At 45.0% G+C, this 23,686-nt stretch overlaps 1 protein-coding gene across 3 annotated transcripts in view; it reads right to left on the bottom strand.

Moving 5' to 3' along the window:
- Positions 1 to 308: 308 nt before the first annotated feature.
- PPARA (peroxisome proliferator activated receptor alpha) overlaps positions 309 to 23,686 on the bottom strand; it is an 89,958-nt gene continuing 66,580 nt past the window's right edge. For all 3 annotated transcript variants that reach the window (XM_049884664.1, XM_049884665.1, XM_049884666.1), the window contains 4 exons: positions 22,646 to 22,784; positions 21,294 to 21,496; positions 13,695 to 14,142; positions 309 to 8,156 (listed from right to left, as the gene is read on the bottom strand). In XM_049884664.1, the coding sequence (XP_049740621.1) occupies positions 7,909 to 8,156; positions 13,695 to 14,142; positions 21,294 to 21,496; positions 22,646 to 22,784 (1,038 nt within the window). In that variant the 3' untranslated portion in view covers positions 309 to 7,908. The remainder of the gene's footprint in view (positions 8,157 to 13,694; positions 14,143 to 21,293; positions 21,497 to 22,645; positions 22,785 to 23,686) is intronic.

Here is a 23,686-nt window from a genome sequence, read left to right as displayed (position 1 = left end):
GCAAAAGAAGGAAGGAAAAGCTTTTACTGAATGAGTGGTGGGCTGGATTTTGTTTTAAAATGCCTGTGCTTTCAAGTTTCCTGTTTCCTATTTCTTTGGACCAGTAGGTCACTTGGGGCCACGTTATCCCAGGTCTGTTCCGACACTGAAGGACAGAAGGGGGATCCATGTACAGGCGAGGGCAGCCGAGGTGGCTGCTCTGGGCAGAGTGAACACCAGGGGATTTATTTTTCCCAGTGAATTCATTGGTACAGCATCACTCGAAACTCACCGAATAATTTTAAAAAATAGTTTATTTTTTAAAACCATTAAGGCAAAACTGTACCCTGAAATTAACCCTTCACATTCATCAGTCTTAGGACATTCTAGACACGAAAGTTCCCACACGTTCAGGCTGCAGATTAATACACAAGATCAGCTCAGTCTCTTCATGGGAGATTTCAAAGAATTAAAGTGGTATTATAGTCATTTTCTAGTAGCCTGGAACCACCTGGTCAGTAAATGTGACTAGAACAATTGCATGGCCCTTCTGTGCATACCTGTTTCCTGAGGTCCTGGACACCTAGCCATACCCAGAGTCTGGGGAGGACGCCGAAGCCTCAGCAGCAGTGTCTACTTTGGAACGGCCCGTTTTAGTGATAAAAGCCAAGGTCTCTAAGCCCCTAAGTGCTTTAATGAGAGTCTAAGGCACCTAGCAATGGTGACAGTGAACACAGGTCCAAAAAGCAAGTCCAGTCCTTGCTTTGGGCATGTCTACCCTTCCTCTGTGGGTCCCGGCAGGCCCCTTGCTATGGGGATTTAGCCTGATGGCAGTGTGGATTCAGAGGGCATTACAAATGCACACCAAGAAGCTTTGCCACGATATTAAAAACCATAGATGGCAGTGGTTTCTGTCTTGTGCTTCAGGCGGGCTGTCAGACGCCACCAGAGAACTGCTGGTGCAGATGGTTTCCATCAGACTTTCCAATTGCCAGTGTTCTTTGGTAATAACCCACAGGCCTTAATCACCTGAAGAACGGACAGCTCTTGATTAAGCAGGATTAGTTGATGGTCTTCAGCAAAACACTTGTACAAAATCCATGACCTCTCTCATACCTGGCGTCTGAGAGGGCCTTGCTGGTGGGAATGAACACAGATGACAATCGCTGGCGCTTTATGAAACATGGCAAATGGGACAGATTTACACAGCAAGCACAAATTCTCTGTGGCTCAGTAGAAATTAAAAGCTTTGATGTGTGTGTGTGTGTGTACTTATATTTCAGGTTCCTTTGTGTTTCCAATAGGTTCAAGAACCAGGCTTTTAAGAATATACCATCAATTAACACTGATTTCAAAAGAATCCAAATGTTTGTTACTAGACACGTGATTGTAAATTAGTAAAATATATTAGGATGTTGTTTATAAAAACAAATCACAGCATTTAGGACACAGCTATTAACATAGTTCTTTTAAATGTACAGTGTAGAAGAAATGGTGCTATGCAACAGGAACCCTGCAGTCTCCCCAGAAGGGGCATTCAGTGGTATTCGTCTTTTTTGAGGTACTTTTTTTTTTTTTTTTTTTAGGTCTGAAAAAGGAACCAAAAACCCGTTGCTGTTGATTTGATTCTGACTCATAGCGACCCTACAGGACAGAGTAGAACTGCCCCATACAGTTTCTAAGGAGCGCCTGGTAGATTCAAACTGCTGACCTTTTGGTTAGCAACCATGGCTCTTAACCGCTGTACCACCAGGGTTTCCAAAAAAGGAACAAATTGTCTAAAAAAGAAGACATTTCCAAACAGTGGATGGGAAAAAAAAAAGTGGATGGATGGTTTGCCCTTGGAAAGCTCAGTCGCTCACTCGTTTGGAGGGCCTGAAGCCTGACCCTCTCTGTCTTGAGGGGGCAGAGTTGAGGTCTGAGGCCCTTCAGAAGTGCCCAGGGGGGTCCAGGAGATTGGGTGGCCCCTGTGCCCTGATTCTGTGCTCTCTCCTTTCCTGAGGAGGCAGGCCCATGGTGTGGGGGCTTGTCTGAGAAGACTGGCTTGCGTGATGCCACGTTGGTCTACTGTACTAACAAATTTTAGATGCTGGCTAGAAGGAAAAGAAGAGCAAGAGAGGACGAGGCTGGTATAGTCCCTCCTCTGAAGAAAAAAGTGGACATTCACGTGTGAACCAAACTAGCAAATAAGAAAGCACACCTAGGCCTTCATTTGCTGTCTACAATGTAAAAACCGATGTTTCTTATTTTTTGCAAATAATAAATTTAACAGCTGTGGGGCAGCTGAGGTACTTGATGTTACCAGGTGCTTCAACCAAGACCTGGCCTTGAACGTGGGCATGGCCTTGGCCTGCACTACTTGGCAAAGGACGTGGTTGTATATACTTCAGCAGAACCACGTTGTACAGTCCTTCCCTTACAAGAAAAAAAAAAGGTTTTTTGGGGCGGGGGGGAAGAAAACGATTATATTTATCACGTCTCATACTGCAGTTCTGAGAAGCAAACAGGCAGCTGACAGTCCTACTGCAGACCTGAGGTGGCTTCCAGAGATGCCCGGAGCTGGTCTCTGTCATTTGAATAAGCCTGCCTTGTTCCTGGAAACCCTGGTGGCGTAGTGGTTAAGAGCTATGGCTGCTAGCTAAAAGGTTGGCAGTTTGAATCCACCAGGTGCTCCTTGGAAACCCTATGGCCAGTTTTACTCTGCCTTATAGGGTTGTTATGAGTTGAAATTGACTCAATGCAACAGGTTTGGTCTGTGTTTTTGTTTGTTTCTGATAAGCCTGCAGCCCACTCCACTGAAATAAAGTTTAAGAATCTGCTGCATTCCACAAAAAATAGATAACAGAACGCATTATGTCATTATCTGAACTAAAACACAAAGGCTCATTTTATTTTCTTAAACTCGCCCAAGTTCCTATTTAGTTTGTATTGTGGTTTCCAAAGAAATACAATGGATTTCACATATTCTGTGTCAGATCCAAATGGGGGATGATGACCACTTTCCTGAATTCTGCTAAAACGGCAGCTAGAAACGTACACCCACCCCAGGAAAAACCCAGACCTCGACCTAAAACCTGGACCGAAGCTTAGAGCTTTCTGTACAAGACATCTTTCAGTGAAGTCCATGGCCTGGGTGAAGTCTGCGGGATTAGGAAGAGGCAAGCTACTTGGTTGTTCAACAGCATAGAAGAATTTGCTGGTTAGTGAGGCACTGTCAGCACAGTTTCGGGTTGATTAGTAAATACTTTGTCACAAACCCTTCTTTGCTGCTCAGAGCTACAGGACAGCCTTTCCGCTCTCTCACTTCTGGCTGTGGCATCTGAGGTGGGCTCAGTGACTTGGCTCTCACCATCGCCTTTGTCAGGAAGATAGAGTCACCGTCACTAAAGACAGATCTGGTTGATAAGAATCATTAATTCCAGTGCAGCCATACCGATGAGCATGTCCAAAAAAAGCCAGGAAAAGAATAAGCACATCAAGTCTGGCTGTGGAGCTTCCCAATGCTTTGCAGAGCCAAGGCTGTGAGAACTGGGCATGTGGGCAGCGAGCCCTCCATTGGTGGCAGCAGTCTGGATCTGTGATTTCTATGGCTGGTATAATCTGGCCTCCCCTGAATCTATGCTGCTGGTCTGGATGTAAACAGAAATGAGGCCTGCAGAGGATGGACCAGCCCTCACTAGCACGGCCTCTCCACTGTCCATGGTCTACCCTGCGTCCCAGCAGAAGCCATGTGTCACGCTCACCCAAGGTGTAAATGATTGGTAATAATGGGAGACAGCACGGCCCATGGAGTCCAAAGCCCTGCTAAGCCAAGCCTTAAATGGGGGACGATTCCATTCGGACCTTCACATGGGGCTGAGGAACAGAGGAGACATGAGCCTGCTCTGAAAGCTGTAAAGAGCCACGGCAGGAGATGGTTAGAGACTTGGCAGGTCTTTCCTGGTGAGGTCTGCGTTTTGAAATAGGTTGAACAGCTACTTAGGCCAGTAAAGGTGGAGGACTCTGGGCCAGGCCAGCTGCAGCTGGAAGTACTGGACTCGCTGGGTGAGGTCAAAACCTGTACCTGCTGCCGTGGAGTTGATTCTGACTCATAGTGACCCTATAGGATGGAGTAGAATTGCTCCATAGGGCTTCCAAGGCTGTAATCTTTATGGAAACAGACTGCCACATCTTTCTTCGGCAGAACAGCTGGTGGGTTTGAACTGCCTACCTTTCGGTTAGCAGCCAAATTCTTAACCACTGTGCCACCAGCGTTTCTCTGAGTTAGAAACAAGAGTTCAAAAAGACACTCCAAAGATGGGTGTGGTCACTGCCTAACAACAAGGGTCTCCATCCCTCTTTTGCGCCTCCCACAGATGAGTGTCCAGTGTACCCGGTGTCATGGTGGCTTGAGAAGGGACGTGAGGCAGGAGTGCATGTAAGCAGACAGAGAAGCACAGATGCTGGTCGGGGTTCAGAGGCCTGAGAGAGTCCCGCTTTCACCCAGGTGCTATTGGGGCACCAGCTGCTTCTCTGACACCCAGGCCAGGCCCAAGCTCACTTCACGGAAATGCCCATGCGGATCTTTAAATCTCCCTTTTAAACAATACAAGTTCTTTGAAAGTCATGTTGCTGAGTGCCCTCAAGGCGATTCTGACTCGTAGCAACCCTACAGGACAGAGGAGAACTGCCCCGTAGGGTTTCCTAGGCTGTAATCTTTACAGGAGCAGATTGGCAGGTCTTTTCTCCCATGGAACAGCTGATGGGTTTGAACCACAGACCTTTTGTATAGCAGCTGAGGGGTTAATCATTGCGCCATGAGGGCTCCTTTTAAAAATCCTCTACCCCACCTGTGTTGGCAGCCCTTGGAGCACTGAATTCTGCGTGTGACGCACCCACCCGCCCACCTGCTTGTGCCCAGGAGGCAGGAGGAGGAGGGTCCTGCAGAGGAAGATCATGGTGGGGTGCTCGGTCCCACCGGGAGCACTGGGGTTCAGAGGCATCACTGGGGAGACCCCTGTTGTCCCTTTCTTCCAGCCAGCATGTAGGACAAAGACTATTTGGTAATATCGTGGTTTCTGAGGAGTTTGGTACTTTTTTACTACAAAAGTTGAGAAAAACATGTTTAGACAATGCCTTTTTGAAGAATGGGCCAGGGTGGTGAGAAGGGAGACAGGTGATAGCCAGCCTTCTCCCCCAAGGAGAGGGTCTCGCCCACATGGCTTGAAGCGTCCTGAGCCAGACACATTTCCATTGTACTTGATGCTGGAGACTACTGAAACCCAGTGAGTAATGAAGGCACTCTTGTAATAGTTCTATTTTGAACTAGTGAATTATCAGCTTACGTTTGACTATGGAAGCTTAAGAAATCTTTGTTAGGGTGACTCAAAACATTCTATAATTCATCAAGTGATGATTAGTGACTATGTTATTTAAAATAAATGGGAACATATGATTTTACTTCCTGTTGATACAAGTGGATGGCACCAGGTGAGGTCACTTGGGTCTCCTTGCTGGTTTCCTTGGGGACATCACTGGTAGTCTAGCCAGTCCTGGGGAACCAAAGGCTCACCCATGCTGCTGACCATCATGTGGGCGAATGCACAACCTGCCCCTTTGGTTAGCTCAAAGGGTAATGCTGGAAGCCCAGGGTCAGGAGCCACGTTAAGTAGGTTTCATGAATATTTAAATTTTACGTAATTCAAAGGACAAATTATTCTTCTGGAAGACTGGTGTCAAGCTTCACTGTCTAGCTGGATGGTGTCCATCCAGGGCACATCAGAGTGAGAGGCTGCCATGGACAGTGGAGGGAACACGGACTCGGTATTCAAATCCAGGCTCTGATCCAGCGACCTTGGGCCCAACACCGCCACAAGTCTCTACAGCACCCCGCGTCCTCAGTTGGGGAAACAGCATCTACTGAGTAGCATGGTTCTCACAGGCTGGCTCTTGTCTGGAGGAGGGCGACCTCGTGATTCGTTTCATATATGGAAATACTTTTATTTGCTCCCAGTCCCTAGTACCTGCAGTGCAAACTGTTTTCTGCTGGCCAGCAGATCTTTTGACTGGATCTTTAAAAAACAAACAAACAAATGAAAAGCCAAACCCCCGAAGTGTGTCATTTTTAAAAAGATGTCCTAGTGGTAAATGCTGACTTTTTTCCAGTTGAAGCCTCACAATTTTACTGTCCTTCCTCGTGTGACATTTGCAGAATGCTGATCCCTATCGATCGCAATCACTCTTCAACGGTAAAGAACAGTGATCGTAGAAGAGCCGAATGTTGTAAAGATGGCAGGGCAAGGCACCAAGGGGCATACCCAGGCCATAGGGCGGAGGTCGCGAGGTGCCCAGTGGCCTGAGGAGGCAGAGTCTGGCCTTGAGGTATTGCTGTTGAGAATTGTTGGAAAGTGTGATTATCGGCAACAGTGGGCAGATGTGGACAGACCTAGTGTTTCTGGGTCCACCTTCTCTAGACAGATCATCACCACCGCACTGCGGTTCCAGCTGGACTGAGGTTTAGAAGTTGATCTTTAAGTCTCAAACACACATCTTAGATGTTGGAAAACTGCCTTACGTATAGTCTAAAAGGGAGCTCTGTCTACATCTTTGTAAAGATAATCAGGGTGCTGTGAAATTGGGGATGAAATAAAACCACCACCTGAAGGCCATGGTCCTCGGCCCTCTGGTGTTCCCAGCCAGTTCTCCACCCTCTGGCGCCCCACGCTGGGAAGTCAGAGTTGCCTTATCTCCTCCACCCCAGAGCACCTACTACCATTGAGAGTTAAAAAAATTAAGTTCCCTATTTAAAAGAGCAATACAGGAAAAGACAAAAGAAGCTGCCTTGACACATTGAAAAATAATTTGTTGATTTACCCTCAAAATACTATGGTGCCCACAAACAGCTGAATCGATTGGTTTGGGTTTGGTAGGGAGAGGAATGGGAGGCTAACATGCATTCGGAGTTTCTCCTGTTCCTGTTATCACAGACCCTAGCTTCACACAGGCATCTATCAAGTCCAGGGTGGGGCCATCTTGAGATAGTGTTTTGGGATCTACACAAATCTGGAAAGAGGCTTTTCCACATACCAGCTACCAGCATGAACACAAACCAAAAAAAAAAAAAAAATCCAAACAAACCCATTGTTGTGGAGTCAGTTCTGACTCCTAGTGACCCCACAGGACAAAGCAGAACTGCCCTATAGGGTGTCCAAGGCTATAATCTTTATGGAAGCAGGTGGCCACATCTTTTCTCCCCAGGAGCAGCTGGTGGGTTTGAACGGCCAACCTTTTGGTTAGCATTCGAGCACTTTAAGCACAGCACCACCAGGGCTCCTCCATCATGTACACAGTGAACAGAAAACGCAACCACTGCTGCATTTTGATAGCTTATCAAATAATTCCTTAAAATTCCAAATCTTATGATTAAAAAACAGCAAGTCAGGAAACAGAATTATGTCTTCCAAATAAATACTTTTGCTGCTTTTTAAATACCTAGCCTTTGGACACATCTAGATTGATAAGATTATAAAAGTAGTTAGAAAGCGCTGATTAGTATCCAAAATTACAAAGGTGCACAACACTCAAAAGGGAAGGCAGACCACATATTTTGAGATTACCCAAGAATTAAATGGTAGATTACCAACGGGATAGAGAGAAACCTGCGTGAATGAATGCCACATGCATGGAAATCAGACTGCTGAACACCATTCTTAATTTTCCAAGTCCTGACTGTTAGCCACTGAGCACCAGCATTTGAATGCTTTGCACGCTTTTAGGAGGACTGGTTAAAACAAGAAACGTGGGACGGTATTCGGATTAGCTAGGGTGTACACCCTAAGATGAAAGTGGTGGGCGTTTGTGCAAAGTTGTGTGGCTCCAATTCCCCATTTGTAGTGCTGTCAGCGTTAAATATTCTTGAAGAGTTTGTTTTTCTTGTGTGTTTACAGGCACTCAGTACATGTCCCTGTAGATTTCTTGCAGCAGTGGGTGCAGGGCTGCGTCGGATTCTGTCTTTTTGATGATCTGCACGAGCTGCGCATGCTCTGTGACCAGCTGCCGCAGGTCTGCCATCTTTTGGAGCAGTTTTGGGAAGAGGAAGCTGTCATCTGGGTGGTTGCTTTGCAAGTGGAGTTTAAGCACGTGCACAATACCTTCCTGCATTTTTTCAATGTGCTGTACGTTTAAAAGGCCGGGACGATCTGTTCTCAACAGAAAAAACGAGAGGTTTGAGTGTGAGAATTAGTGTTTTAGCGCCTAAGTGTCTACCAGATTGAATTGTGTCCCCACAAAATATGTGCTGTAAATCCTAACATCTATGCCTGTGGTTATAATCCCATTTGGGAATGGACTGTCTTTGTTATGTTAATGAGACAGGACTAGTGTAGGGTATGTCTTGAGCCAATCTCTTTTGAGATATAAAAGAGATTAAACAAGCAAGCTAAGACGCAGAGAGGAAGAGCGATGCCAAGCCACATGAAGACCGCCCAGGAGCAGAAACTCAAAAGAGACAAGGACCTTCCTCCAGAGCCAAAAGAGAAAGGCTTCCCCTAGAGCTGGCACCCTGAATTAGGATTTCTGGCCTCCTAAACTGTGAGAAAGTAAATTTCTGTTCGTTAAAGCCACCCACTTGTGGTATTTCCGTTATAGTAACAACAGATAACTAAGAATTTGGTACCATGAGTGGGGTGCCACTCTAACAGATACCTAAATTATGGAAGCGTTTTTGGAATTGGGTAATGGGTAGAGGCTGGAAGAGTTTTAAGGTGCCTATTGAAGAGACTTGGTAGAGTCATGGATGTCAAAGGCAATTCTGGTGAGGGCTCAGAAGGAAGTGAGGTGAACTACAGAGAAAGCCTCTACCATCTTAGAGAATATATATGGTACCAGCAACAGAATGTTGTTAGAAACGTGGTCGTTAAATGTGCTTCTGGTGAGGCTTTACAGGAAAACGATGAACACATGATTGGACAGTGGAAGAAGGGAGATGCTTTATATGCAGCGGCAAAGAACTTGTCTGAATAACATTCGAATGTTTGGTAAAAGGTAGAACTTATAAGTGATGAACTTGGATATCTGGCTGAAGAGATTTCTAAACAAGATATTGAAGGAGCCATGTGGTTTCTCCTTGCTGCATATAGTAAAATGCAAGAAGAAAGAGATGGATTTAAAAATGAACTGTGCAAAATGAAAACAAAGCATAAATATTTGGAAAATTCTGTTGTACAAACTAAAGAAATGTGTCCTAGAATTTTCACCAGCGATGTGGCTATACAAACTTTTGTTAAAGAGATCAAGCCTGCGACTGATGGATCTAGCCAACTACCACAGCAGAAAACCCACCAGCTTAGACTAAAGGAGACAGAGAAAGAATGAAAGGAAAGAACACTGTCTGCCTCTTGGAATTCTACAGGCAGGAAACAGGCCAAAGGAGCTGTATCTGTTATCCTCCATGAAAAGAAAAGGACCATCCCTGGAGCAGCTCGGAGATCTGCAGAACTGTTGGAAGCAGGGTTGCATCAGTTTCAAAGGGCGGAGTCATGGCCTCCTAGGTTTAAAAGAGCCAAATCTTCACCAAGTCATTTCAGGAGTGTGGGGCTGCTGTTCTTGAGTGCCAGGAGGATCAGGATGCTGCTCAAAGCTGAGGGGGCAGGGCTGCCATCCCCAGGGAGCAGAAAAACGGGGATTACCGGGGCCAGGGGGTGAGGTTGCCACTCAGATGGACTAGGAGAATGGGGCCACCCAAAGCAGAGGGTGCAAAGTAGCTGTCCCAGTGGGCCTGGAAGGTGGAACTAAAGCCCAGGACCAAGGGGCCAACACCCAGAGTCTAGAGGACGGGGCCATTGCCCAGATGGTCCCAAAGAACAGAGGATTATTTTTGAGCCTTAAGAGCTAATGTAAATTGTTCTGCTGGGTTTTGGACTTGCTTGGTGCCTGTTACCCCTTCTTTGCCTCCAATTTCTCCCATTTGTAATGGAAATGTCTACCGTACCTGTTCCACCATTGTACTCTGGACACAGATAACTCGTAGTTTAGATTTCACAGGTTCACAGATGAAAAGGAATTGTGCCCCAGGATGGAATACACTTAAAGTTTCACCCATATTTGATTTAGATGATTCAAAAGATGAGATTTTGGACTTGGAGTTGATTTAAGACTTTGGGAATGATGTGATGGAGTGAATGTGTCTTGCATGTGAATTTTTGGGGATCAAACCAAAATCCCGCTGCCGTCGAGTGAATTCCGACTCGTAGCAACCCTGTATAGGACAGAGTAGAACTGCCCCACGGGCGTTCCAAGGCTGTAAATCTTTACAGAAGCCAACTGCCACATCTTTCTCCTGCAGAGTGGCTGGTGGGTTCAAACCACCTTGGGGATCAAAGGGTGGAATGTTATGGATTGAACTGCGTCCCCCCAAAATATGTGTTGTAAATCCTAACGTCTATGCCCGTGGTTATAATCCCATTTGGGAGTGGATTATCTTTGTTATGTTAATGAGACAGGATTAGTGTAGGGTGTGTTTTGAGTCAATTTCTTGAGATACGAAAGAGATTGAACAAGCAAGCTAAGAAGCAGAGATAGAGGAAGAGATACCAGACCCAGCAGCAGAAGCTCAAAGAGACAAGGATCTTCCTCCAGAGCTGAGAGAGACAGAAAGCCTTCCCCTAGAGCCGGCACATCCTGAATTCAGCCTTCTAGCCTCCTAAACTGTGAAAAAATAAATTTCTATTTATTAAAGCTACTCACTTGTGGTATTTCTGTTATAGCAGCACTAGATAACTAAAACACCAGTTTTAGCCACCAAACCTTCCTGTTTTACATGGCTTTTCTTACAAAAAGGTCCCTGAATGGTGCCAACAGTTTGCAGTCAGCTACTAACCCAAAGGTTGGTGGTTCAAACCCACCCAGCAGTGCAGTGGAAGAAAGGCCTGATGACCTGCTTGTTGTTGTTAGTTGCCATCGAGTTGATTCTGACTCACAATGACCCCAAGTGTGCAGAGCAGAACTGTTTAATAAAGTTTTCAAGCCTGTGGTCTTTCAGAAGCAGATCTCCAGGCCTGTCTTCTGAGGCACCTCTGGGTGGGTTCGAACTGCCAACCTTTGGCTAGTAGTTGAGTGCTTAAACATTTGTGCCACTCATGAAAACCCTATAGAACAGTTCTACTGTGTAACACGTCGGGGTGCCATAAGTTGGAATCAACTTGACCACAACGGGTTTGGGCTTTTTTTTTTTTTTCTTACAAAAAGCCTGACTGCCTTTGTTGTTAGTGTTTTTAGGTGCTGTTGAGGTCAGTTCCAACTCATAGCGATCCCGTGTACAACAGAACAAAACACTGCCTGGTCCTGGGCCATCCTTAAGATCATTTTTATGCTTGAGCCTATTGTTACAGCCACTGTGTCAATCCATCTCGTTGAGTGTCTTCCTCTTTTTCACTGGATCTCTACTCTAACAAGCATGATGTCCTCCAGGGACTGGTCCCTCCTGACATGTCCAAAGTATATGTGACACGTAGTCTCGCCATCCTCACTTCTAACGAGAGTTCTGGCTGATTCTTCTTTTGTCTTTGGCTACCTTTAGATACTGTCAATTTGATTAGAAGAAACAGATTTTTCCAAGGTTGCTCAGCCTCATACGGCAGACAGGACCAATACCCACACGTAAATATTTATACTCCTTGGACCCAGTATCACCTGAAATTGACTACCTTACAGTGTTGACCCATCATTTTGTATTTCTCTGGTTACCACCCGCCAGGGGAAAAACCCCCAAACATACCAGAAGTAACTATGTTTAGATGATGATTACAACAACCCATTTTGCAGAATATGAGAAATCAAGTTCTTCCTCCTGAGTCAAAACTAGATATTGGATCCCAGTTTTTCACCAACATCTAAGTGGTGCTATGATGTCAGATGAGCCCTGGTGGCACACTAGTTAAGAGCTTAGGCTGGTAACCAAAAAGTTGGTGGTTTGAATCCACCAGCCACTTCTTGGAAACTCTATGGGGCAGTTGTACTCTGTCCTATAGGGTTGCTATGAGTTGGAATTGACTCAACTGCAACGGGTTTGGTTTTTTCTATTTGTGGCATCAAGCCCTGTTGCTGTGCCTCTTCTGTGACTGGGCTGAGAAGGAAGTACAAGAGAAATGAACAGTGAACAGGAGCCCGATATGGCCAGCGGGTGGGGCAGGCTGAGACTTGGTGCAGGAAGTGCAAATGTCCACCCCAGGTGAGCTCCCTGCGGGAGTGGCACTGGCCTTCCTGGGCCAGCCCCAGGCCACGTGTCCTACCTCTACATCTGCGTCCAGGAAAATACCACCCAGATCCAATGTGTGCTTGCTTTAAAGCCCCATTCATTACTATGCTTTTCAGTAGCGTTGGTTCATCCTGTGGATTCTGAATCTTTATTCTTTTTATAATTGTAAAAGAGTTTACAAGTTCTTAAACTGAAATGAAAAAAAAAGAAGCGAACCCCCCTCATAATTTTAGTCCTCTCACAGGTTTAACGTATATCTCACTAGACAGTTGGTTCATATATACGCGCGCACACACACACACAAACCCATTGCTGTTGAGTCGATTCCGACTCATAGCGACCCTATAGGACAGAGTGGAACTGCCCCATAGGGTTTCCAAGGAGTGGCTGGTGGAATTGAACAGCTGACCTTTCGCTTAGCAGCCAAAAGCTTAACCACTGTGCCACTAGGGCTCCATATACACACACACATATATGTAAATATAAGAAGCCTTGGTTAAGTACTTGGCTGCTAACTGAAAGGTTGATGGTTCAAACCCACCCAGTGGCTCTGTGGGAGAAGGACCTGGCGATCTGCTTCTGTAAAGATTACAGCCTAGGAAACCCTGTGGGGCGGTTCTGCTCTGACACGTGGGGTCGCTGTAAGTTGGAACTGACTAGATATCACCTAACACAACATATGTGTATATATATATGTGTGTGTGTGTGTATATATAAATGTATATTTGATTACAATTTCTTTTGCAAAAATGGGATCACATTACACATAAATAGTTTTGCAATTGCTTTTACCCACAACACTTTATCTCGGGGTGTAGGAAAGGGCAGTGACAAATTACGTACTGCTGCTTTGCCCTTTTGTACTTTACGCCGTAACGTAAGTGCTTCCTCTTCCGACTAGAGCCCAGCTGGACAGCAGCAGGGACATGCTTGCAGTTCCGGGCTGCCCTTGCCAGCTCCCCTCCCGGTGTCTAGGAGGTTGCCGGCAGCCTCTATCTAGACACACATCAGTCATGAAAGACTGGCGTGGCTTCCGGCAGCATGGTGGGCGGCCACCCCGTCAGCCCCTGCCAAGGCTGGAGAAGGTCAGCTGAGTTTACAGTAGAGGGATGACCTTGCCAGATCCGGGACAGGGCTATTTAAAGGAACATGACACCAAGCCAAAAATCTGGCAGTGTAGAGCCAACTTCCCTGCAGAGAGGCCCAGATTCTCCTTCACGGGGATGAGTTTCCTCTGGCAAGGCAAACCTCGTAATCACTGCCAGTTAGGTACTGAAATTTCTCAGGATGAAATAGCATGAGCATATCAACAGTGACAGCTACTATACTAACACCTCTCTGGAGCTTTATAGAATACTGTCGCGTACATGCCATCACCGAATTCTAGGCAATGGCAACACAATGACCCTATCAGTGCTCAGGCCACTGGCCCAAGCTCCAGCTGACATGACAGTGGTATGAGCAGACTGGGTGGGTAACTTACCCCCACAGCAAATGATAGCAGCCACAAAGAGGGAAATATCGCTGTCGTCCAGCTCCAGTGCATTGAACTTCATTGCAAAATCAAACTTGGGCTCCATGATGTCGCAGAACGGTTTTCTTAGGCTCTTTAGGAATTCCCGAGTTATAAAACCATTCCCATATGCAACCAGCATCCCATCTTTGTTCATCACAGAAGACAGCATTGCAAATATGGCCTCGTAGACGCCATATTTTAGCAAAGTCACTTGATCATTCAAGTCTAAGTTGGCGAAGCCTGGGATGGACTTGGCAAACTCTGTGAGCTCCGTGACAGTCTCCACTGACGTGCACTGGCAGCAGTGGAAGATGCGGACCTCTGCCTCCTTGTTCTGGATGCCGTTGGCCACCAGCTTGGCCACCAGCGTCTTCTCAGCCATGCACAATGTCTCCATATCGTGTATGACGAAAGGCTGCAAGGACAGACACTGGAATAAATCAGAGGATTTGTGACCAGTGACACTGTTAAGTATCAATCAACTAATGAGCACCACTGGATCCAAATCACCAGGCTTGGTGCTACAGAGAACTCAGAATGTGTATAAAATACAGTCCTCAAACCACTTTAAGTTTAGTTGGGGAGAATTAGACATTCATGGAAAACTCACAGTGTAAATCAGTAAGATAGTAATTGTCATCGTCTGACATTGGGTATGGATTTCACTGCTAAGAAACTCAAATACTGATTTTGGCAATGGCACTAACAAGAGAATATTAGCAAAGCACCTTTAGCATTTTGAAATATTTTCTGAATTCCCAAATACTATTACAATAACCTTAATAGCAATCACTCTTAATTTGACCATTTTATGAACTTCAGTGGTAACCACTGTCATTTAACACTGACTGTTGAATGGACAAATCTGGCTTGTACTATGTAACTCCAAAAGTTGGCATATGTACAGAAAGAAGCAAACAAGCATTGTTAAACTGTTGCACTTTTGGGATAAACTGGAAAAGCCTTGAAGTGCCCTTGTTTCTCTGTGCACAAGACTGAAACCTTCACATCAGTGTCCTGTGTCTTCGTACAAAGGCTGAATCCCTGTGGCAGCTCCCTATGTCTTGCTGGACCTTCTGTGCCCGAACCTTCTGATCTTGCCATCTTAGAAAGATCTAGTGGTGGAAAGAAGAGATGGTTGCCCAGAAGGGGTAATTATATGTCTGGTGGGGCTCGAAGACCACTGCTGGTCAACGCTGACATCTTCGTGTAGAACAGAAGAGATGATACTGCCTAAGGCATTGGTTTGATTTACAAGGTATCCTATTGTTGGGTGCCATGGAGCTGAGTTTTGACTCTTGGTGACCCCGTGTGACAAAGCAGAACTGCCCTATAGGGTTTTTTTGGCTGTTAATCTGTATGGAAGCAGATTGCCAGGTCTTTCTCCCATGGAGCCACTGGGTGGGTTTGAACTGCCAACCTTTTGGTTAGCAGCCTAGTGCTTAAACATTGTACCACCAGGGCTCCTTAGCTATTCCATCCCAAAAAAATCAAGCCTATTGCCATCGAGTAAATTCCGACTTACAGCACTTATTTCACCACCAGGGCCCCTATAGCTGTTCTATAGGACATGCAAATACAGACCAACAAGGCAATGGGGCCAAGGCATGTTTTCAGTCCCTACTGGAGTCCATGAACATAGAACATGGGAATGCCCCAGTGATTTTTAAGAATTGCTCTGCCCGTGGGCAGAGCACTTCACTGTTCATGCGCCTGGACCTGGGATGTGAAGCGTCCTCTATTTGGAGCTCAGGCGAGCACCTTGAGAAGTCACAGCACATGGCCATTTCAGGGCACCTTTGAGGAGGTCCCTGTGCAAAGGCCAGGGGAGAGTGTTGGTAACAACAGTGTTGGCAACAATCAGACTGACTGTCTTGAAATGTTTAAACAGAATCAGAACTTGTAATCTAGTGTCAGAAAAAAAACGATCCAATTCTGCATCTAAGGAAAGGGGATATTTAAAAAATTATCCACAAATGCGTGAAAACATACCAAATATGAAACTCAAAGCCGAGTCTTATTAAGGAAGACTAAAACTGTCTTCCCTAAAGACCTTAAAAATGGGTCAGATGACCAAGTCGGGGGCGGCTCTGCCTGAAGGTAGAAGAATGGGCCGTGGGAAACAGAATCAAACCCAAGAGGCTTCTGCATATGGCTGAGTAGTTCCTACAAGACTGGACCCTCCCACAAGTTAAGAACTATAAGCTCTGGACAAAACACACACAAAAAAAACAATAACCAAAGGCACTGGAGAGTGAACGCAAGCAGGTGGAATCTGGAGGGCGTCAACTTTGGAAGTAGGGATGGAGTGAGGGCTGAGTCTCATCTTCACAGCCCACGGGCAGGAAAACTTGCAGACCTGCAGGCCTCATGGAGCAGAAGGCATGCCTGAAGCAATCACAGCCACTGGGATGTGTGGGGCCGGGGGCTGGGAAGGACTGAGCCAGAGAAGGAAGCCCCAACTTCTGTGTGTAAGCTCTGCCCAAATGTCAACCCCTGAACTGAAACAAGCATGGGGCGGATTCAAAGCAGTACAGCTAGGGCTGAACTGAGCTGAAATTTGAGCTTCCTCCCCATACAGGCGAGGCAGAGTTTAGAGCTTGAGCCCAACCAAGGTGATTGCCTACTAAAACAAAACAAAAACAAACCAGCACTCTCCATAGGAATATAACAGAACTCAAAGTATCCATAACGTAACTTTTACAACATCCAGGATGCAATCCAAAAGTACTCCACAAATGAAGAACCAGAGGAATGTGACCGTTCTCTAGAGAAAAAACAATCAACAGAGACCAACACCAAAATGACTGGATGTTGGAAATGGTGGATGGGCACCCCAAGCAGGACAAAGACAAAGAAGATCACTCCTAAGCCCATCTTGGCCCAACTGCTGAAAAACGAAGACAAAGAGAAAATCTTAAAAGCAGTCAGAGAAAAACAGGACATTACTTAAGGGAGAAGACAATCAAATGACTTCTGATCGGAAACCATGGATGGTGGAAGACAGTGGCATAACATCTTTAAACAGTACTTCGTATGAAAAGTTACGCAGCGGTCTTCTTTCAGGAAAAGTTTAACTGTAGATTATTGGTAGGTTTACTTTGGATGAAATTATTTAATAAGCTTTTGGTTATGTGGACTACACATTTCTAGAAACAGTATAAAATATTAAATATGATTTTCATTCTGAAGACAAGTAGTATGTGTAATATTTGACCATAATGCAGCAGGCAAAAATCCCAAGACAGCAACATCTGTCTAAAGACACAAAGCTGTTCCAAGACGGCATCGGAGAAGCCATCTTTATTCCTAAGATCCTAAAATGTTGAGAATGACATTAGAACTCCTCTTTCAAAACTGGTTTTAGAACCTGTTCTCAGCCAAAGATAAAAAATTAGTCTCCCTGACTCACATGTATGTATTTTTTAAAACCAGAAGCTTTACTCTGTTTAACCCCAATTTACATATCAGGCTGGCTGCAGGTGACTCATGGTTTTGCCTAAAATTCAATGATATTAGCAGAGGGTAAAGATTTCCACAACTGAAAATATTCAAGACTCTGAAGATAATTCCCAACAATTCTGAGCAACAGGAGAATCTTTGAAATAAAGCTGTGATGCCCCCAAGTTATTACTTTATTCATTTGAGTGGTAAATTCTGATATGTTCTCTAGATTATAAAGTAACAAACCAAAAAATCCCGATATTTAAACCAAACAACAGTTCAGCTTGACTAGTAAAAAATGTCTGCCTTGAGCGTTATGCTCTTTTAGGAACTATTTATATGGGATCAAGTTAACAATAGTAATTTGAAAGGTCAGACAGAAAAGTTTGGGGACAGTGAGTTTATGTTAATGGGGAAGGAACAATTCAGAAAAGGAGAGTGAGAATGGTTACACAACTTGGAGAATGTAATCAGTGACACTGAATTATACATGTAAAAATTGTTGAATTGGTGTATGCTCTGCTGTGTATATTCTCAACGACAACAAAAAATAAAATACATTTTTTAAAAGTTAAAAAAATAAGGACAAAAACTAATACACAAAATTTTCATCGCAGCATTGAATTAAAGCAAAAATTTTGTACTAAACTAAACACCTTATACTTCAAATTTCTACCCTCTAAATATTCAGTGCCAGCGAGTTGGCTTTTTGTTTTTAACTGAACGCCCTCACCATTTTTCGGAGGTGCAGCTAGCTCTGAAAAAGCAAAGGCAGCTAAGCCTGAGTGACAGCGAGAGAGTGCATGTGTGGGAGGGAGTGTGAGTGTGTGACAGAGTGTGTATGTGAGTACTGTGAGGGTGATGGTGTGTGAGTCAGGGAGTACACGTGTGTGTATGTTAGAGTGTGTGTGAGAGAGGGGGTGTGTGTGAGTATAGGTGAGAGTGTGAGATGGTGTGTGAGGTGTGTCAGTGAGGGTGTGAGGGTGTGAGGGTGTGTCAGAGAGTTTGAGAGGGTGTGTGTGTGTGAGGCTGTGTGTATGTGAGGGTGTGTGAGAGCATGTGTGTGTGTGAGGAAGTGTGTGAGAGTGTGTAAGAGGGAGTGTGATCTGTGAGAGTGTATGTGAGGGTGTGTGTGAGGGCATGTGTTGAGTGTATGTGTGAGCATGTGTGTGTGAGAGGGTATTTGAGAGTGTGAGAGGGTACATGAGTGTGTGTGTATGTGAGAATGTGTGAGTGTGACTGTGTGAGGGTATGTAAGTGTGCATGAGAGTGTGTGTGAGGGTGTTTGAGAGTTTGTGTGAGTGTGTGAGGGTGCGTAAGGCGTGTGTGTATGTAAGCGTGCATGTGTGAGGGTGTGTAAGTGTGTGAGACAGAATGTGTTGGGGCCTGAGCCCTTGGTGGCTGGGGACACAGACATCACAAGAAAGGAAGGGACTTCGTTAACACTCCTCACAGTCTAATTTTCATGTTGCTTCAAGAATCTTTTCGTGACTGTCTTAACTCCTGACAGGCCATCAAATTATCTTTTTAAGACACTGTTGAAAAAGCACCTGCTTTGGAATCCACATTCAGAAGGAGCAACTGTTCTCCTTCCTCCCCTCGGCTGTTTCTGTCCCTTTTACCCTCAAATCAGCTAGGCCACAAGCTCCCCCAGAACAGCACAGACCTGCCCACTCGGGGTCCTGGGCACTGTCAGTACCGGAACCACAGGCTCATATCCAGTCCCAGTAGCCAGATGGAAGCAGACCCTAGCCAGCCTCCTGTCATCCCCCTCTTCCCTCCTCCTCCCGACCCCTCTTCTCCGTCCTTCCAGCCCCGGCAGTGCTCTCACTCCTGGGTGACCCAGCTCCTGACCCAGGTCAAGGGGCTTTGCTTTAGCTGATGGAAAGGCCGCAGAGGGGGTTTTCACAAATGAAGGAACGTCTACTGCAAAGATTAAACCCAGTTCTCCACTTCTACAAACCAGAGGACTACAAACAAACAAAAAAAAACTAAACCCATTGCCATTGAGTAGATTCTGACTCATAGCAACTCTACAGGACGGAGTAGAAATGCCCCATAGAGTTTCCAAGGAGCAGCTGGTGGATTCAAATGGCCCACCTCTTAGTTATCAACTATAGCACTTAACCACTATGCCACCAGGGTTTCTGACTACGTTGAAGTTAAAAGCTGTCCAGCATCTCTCTTTCCCCACCAAGATTTCAGACATTTCCAGGCCTAGCTATGGTCTGAGCTTCAGGAGCTCGAGAGTGGCCTCACCCCAGCTGTCCCTGCGGGAGGATGCAGCTCCTGAGGCCTGGGCAGCAGCATGGCTGCTCCACTGTGCTCCTTCCCTGGTGCACAAGGCCGCCTTTACTACAGGCATGTGACCATGCCTCCTCCGTCTCTCCTCCTCCCGCCTCCAGGCACCCCTCGGTGGTGGTGTTGCAGCATGCAGAGGCTGGTGTGGCTTCCTAAAGCTCTGTCAACACCAAACATGTCCTCTTGACAAAGCCTCCCCACGCCCACAGATCTGGATATTTGAGAAAAGCAGGCTCCACTTTCCAGGTAATTACTGTGTGTCCCGGGTTGGAACTTTCATGAAACGGTTGTTGAGTAAAAAACAAAACAGAACAAAACAAAAACCCACTGCTGACCCCAGTGCTGTAAGAACGAGGCTGGCCTGGAGCTCACAGTGTACTCTCATGCAATGAGCCTACATCCCAACAGGGGGCGCTGCCTGTGAGCCTGGTGCTGGGTGCCCTGGTTTGGAGGCCTGGGGGGCAGGGGTAGGCACTGGACTCCCAGTGGTACAACAGGTTCTGTTTTTCTTAGACAGTTAACCCCAATCCTAACCACTACTCTGTTAATTATTTCCTCGGGACGGAAAGCCAACAGCCCCCTCTCTGAGCTAACTGGCTCTGCCGGCCACCACAGGGCTCCTCTCAGTGACGCCTGCCACGTGCACTCTGTGCAAACCAAATTCACATTGAACAGGAGTGTTTTGTTAAAGATGATGTCTCGGTTTGCTCTAAATTCTTAAAATCCAGGGGAGAAACAGATCTCAAACAAAGTCGGCTACCCTAATTCTGGCTTGTGCCAATCATTTTTGGAATAGCTATTTATTCAAAGCTTAGGGGTTGCCTTTGCTTTCACCCTTGTGATGGAGAAAGGGGCCGCCCACCATGGGTCACCTGGCGTGGGTGTGGCTTTACCAATTTAATGGAGTTTGCTGGAACCCTTCTAAGATGTCTTGGCAGATTTAATTGGAGAATACGCTAAAGAATTGAAGACTCAGTAAAAAGAGGTTTGGTCTGTTCATGAAAGTAAGCAGCTTGTGAAATACTTTATTTTCCTGTGACTAAAAATTCTGGCTTGTAATTCCCAGTAAGGACTGCTTGAAACTACTCATTACTTCAAATCAAACTTGTTTGGCCATGTTTACAGGAAAAAGGCAAAATATCTTTATTCGCCGACCTCAGGCTGTCCCTCCCTTTGAAGGCAGCTCCGAGGTTAGTTGTACTTTAGAGGAAAGACCTATTTAACTATGGGGATGGGGGCTGCCTGACATCAGGCCGGCTGGTGAAGTGTAGGAGGGTCTTCGAGGGGCAATCTAGTTCCTACTGAAAATGTCCAAAAAGAAAATAAAGCTTCTGTCATGCCCATTCTAAGCCCTATGATGTCACAGAAAAAAGCAGGTGTGAGGGGGCACAGATGCCAGGGAAGACAGTGTTGTTTTAGAAGAAAAGATCCAAGAACGCATTTGGAGGGGAAAGTGAATGACTTCGTTTTTTGGCATTAAAATAGGGATTAAAAAAAAAAAAAAACGCATTTAAGAAATGACCCTAGTACATGGTAAGCTATTAACTAGATTTTTTTGAGTGTGTTAATTACACAGTCATGAAAATAACTTGCTTGCTTTGAAGCAGGCCACACCAAGAAGACAGGAGTTGCTGTGAAGCTGCATTTTAGGGTCTGGGGAGGAAATCTTTCCACGTCCATTGTCTTTAGTTTGCCTTTGGCCTGCGTATTATTTTCCCAACATTTCATACTCGTATCTTCAAGCAATCTCTAGACTGTGGTTGTCACGGTGCTAAGGGAACACTTCAATGGCTACAATAAAACAGCAGCAAAAACACCTACTGGATTGTTGCTGGCTTTCCCTGCAAGGATGACTCTGGCTTTGACCTTGTTCATGTTAAAGTTCTTCAGGTAGGCCTCGTAAATTCTCTTGGCAAGAAATTTGAGATCTGCAGTTTCAGTATCTTCGAGATCATGGTCACATGTAAGGATCTCTGCTTTCAATTTGGCTTTTTCGGACCTTGGCATTCGTCCAAAACGAATTGCTGGGGGTGGAGGGGGGAGATGAAATAATGGGAAACAAACAAATGAACAACACAGTGGCGGAGGCAACACAGACAATGGCTAATGGGCCAACGACAAGCTCAAACCATGAATTAAACCAGGAATGGGAAGCTACCAGGAAAGGAAAATCTAGTTCTCATTATGATTCAACTTTCCCTTCTGGAGAGAGAAAAAGAAAACTCAAACTCCATAAATACCAGACTTTTTTTTTTTTTTTACAAAGGCCAGGAAAAAAAAAAAGTAACACCATTACTCATTTCATTTGTATGATGAATTTAAGGGGACTATCAACTTTTTTTTTTTTTTTAATCAACTTTTAGGAAACCCTGGTGGTGTAGTGGTTAAGTGCTACAGCTGCTAACCAAAGGGTCAGCAGTTCAAATCCACCAGGCACTCCGTGGAATCAACTTTTAGGTACATAGTCGATCCTTTGGGTTAAGAGGATCAAAATAGCCCTTGGAAGGAATACATAAAATCTTTCTTTTTCTTTTTCCAGAAGATAAAGATATAATTCTAATGAACTAGTTATTCTACGTTTTGTTTCACATAGTAATTGTTGTTGCTGTTAGTCGCCACAGAGTCTATCCCGACTCGTGGTGGCCCCACGCGTGCAGGCTAGGGCTGCGTCAGCGCAACTGCTCCACAGGGTCTTCGAGGCTGGGAACTTCCAGAAGCAGATTGCCAGGCCTGTCTTCCGAAGCACCTCTGGGTGGGTTTGAACCACCAACCTTTTGGCTAGTAGTTAAGCACTTAACTAATTGTGCCACCCTGGGGCTTGTATACCTAACACGTTCTACAATGACAGCATGTAGAATATAACTAAATTTATAATGTGGTAAAATGTTTAAAATGACACACACTTACTGGGTATGATCTGAACTTTAAATCCCTGTGATTTCCAACCGGCTTCAGAGTTTTAATCTAAGTCTTACCACTTGAGGTTGTTAACGATAACTCCAAGTGTCCTGCTCAATCTCAGTTATTTGAGAGTCATCCTCTTAGGTGATTATGATTACAAAGGGATCAGGGTATTCAGGGTGGGAGCACAGTCATCTGAAATGCAGTCCACTCCCCCAGAACAGGGGGGCAGCTGAGGGAGAACTGGGGGGTGTGGTGCTGGCCTTACCTACCATTATGTGACATCCCCACCGAGAGGCACTTGTGGAAACGGCAATATTGGCACTTGTTTCGATTCTTTTTCTGAATCTTGCAGCTGCGATCACATTTGTCATAAACCAGCTTTAGCCGAATGGTTCGACGAAAAAAACCCTGTAAGATTAATATACAGTTAAGTAAAGAACATGGTCCCCCGGTAGGCTGTCATTGCCGTAGTTATGCTTCTGGTCGTTGTCACTCCTTAAGTGAGTTAAATGCAGAGAAAGAGTTCTTCTAAAGAGTCTGGCGTAACTGGGCGAAACTGAAAATCTTAAACTTAATAACATTTAAAATACAAAAATAATAACATGTGGCCTAATTCAAAGTGATTTCAAAGTGTCCTTATCTAACTCGGGCTGATACAACTACAATTTTCCAAAGAGGTACTTAGCCCCACTAAGATTTCTGCAAATGGAACTTTGTTCTCTTATGTGATGTATCCATATTTGTGACTCAAAACTTTCTGGAAAATTTTGGAAAAGATTATTAATTCTCTAAAAAACAAAAATTATAGTAACAGGAAACGGGCTGTTTGTAAATAATTTTCTTGCTTTATAAGATCATCTTAAACTTTACCCAGTTAAAAACAGCTTTATTATTAAGCCCACAAAATGCAAAACTAAACAACAGGTATTAAATCATGTTCCTGAAGAAAAAGCTCACTTTAGGAATAGTTTTTAGATTACTTTAAAGCATATGGTTAGAAATCTTGTGAAGATGTTTAAACCTGTTTTGGCATTTTAAAAATTTTTTTTAAAAAAAGACTTACTTATTTTTTGTTGTTGAAAATATATGCAGTGGAACATATACCCATCAACAATTTCTATATGTAAAATTCATTGACGTGGATTAATGGTTGCACAACCATCCTTACCCTCCTTTTCCAAATTGTTCCTCCTCTGTTAACATGAACTCACCGCCCCCTAAGTTTCCGAGCAGACCTTTTGAGTTGCTATTGTCAAACCGATCCCATATAGTTCTTTCAAACAGCACAATGTTCACGACAAATATTCTTT

Source organism: Elephas maximus, chromosome 4 (assembly GCF_024166365.1).
Source record: "Elephas maximus indicus isolate mEleMax1 chromosome 4, mEleMax1 primary haplotype, whole genome shotgun sequence".
NCBI lineage: Eukaryota > Metazoa > Chordata > Mammalia > Proboscidea > Elephantidae > Elephas > Elephas maximus.
The sequence above is the reverse complement of the archived record's forward strand: the minus strand, read 5'-3'. Positions and strand labels throughout refer to the sequence as shown.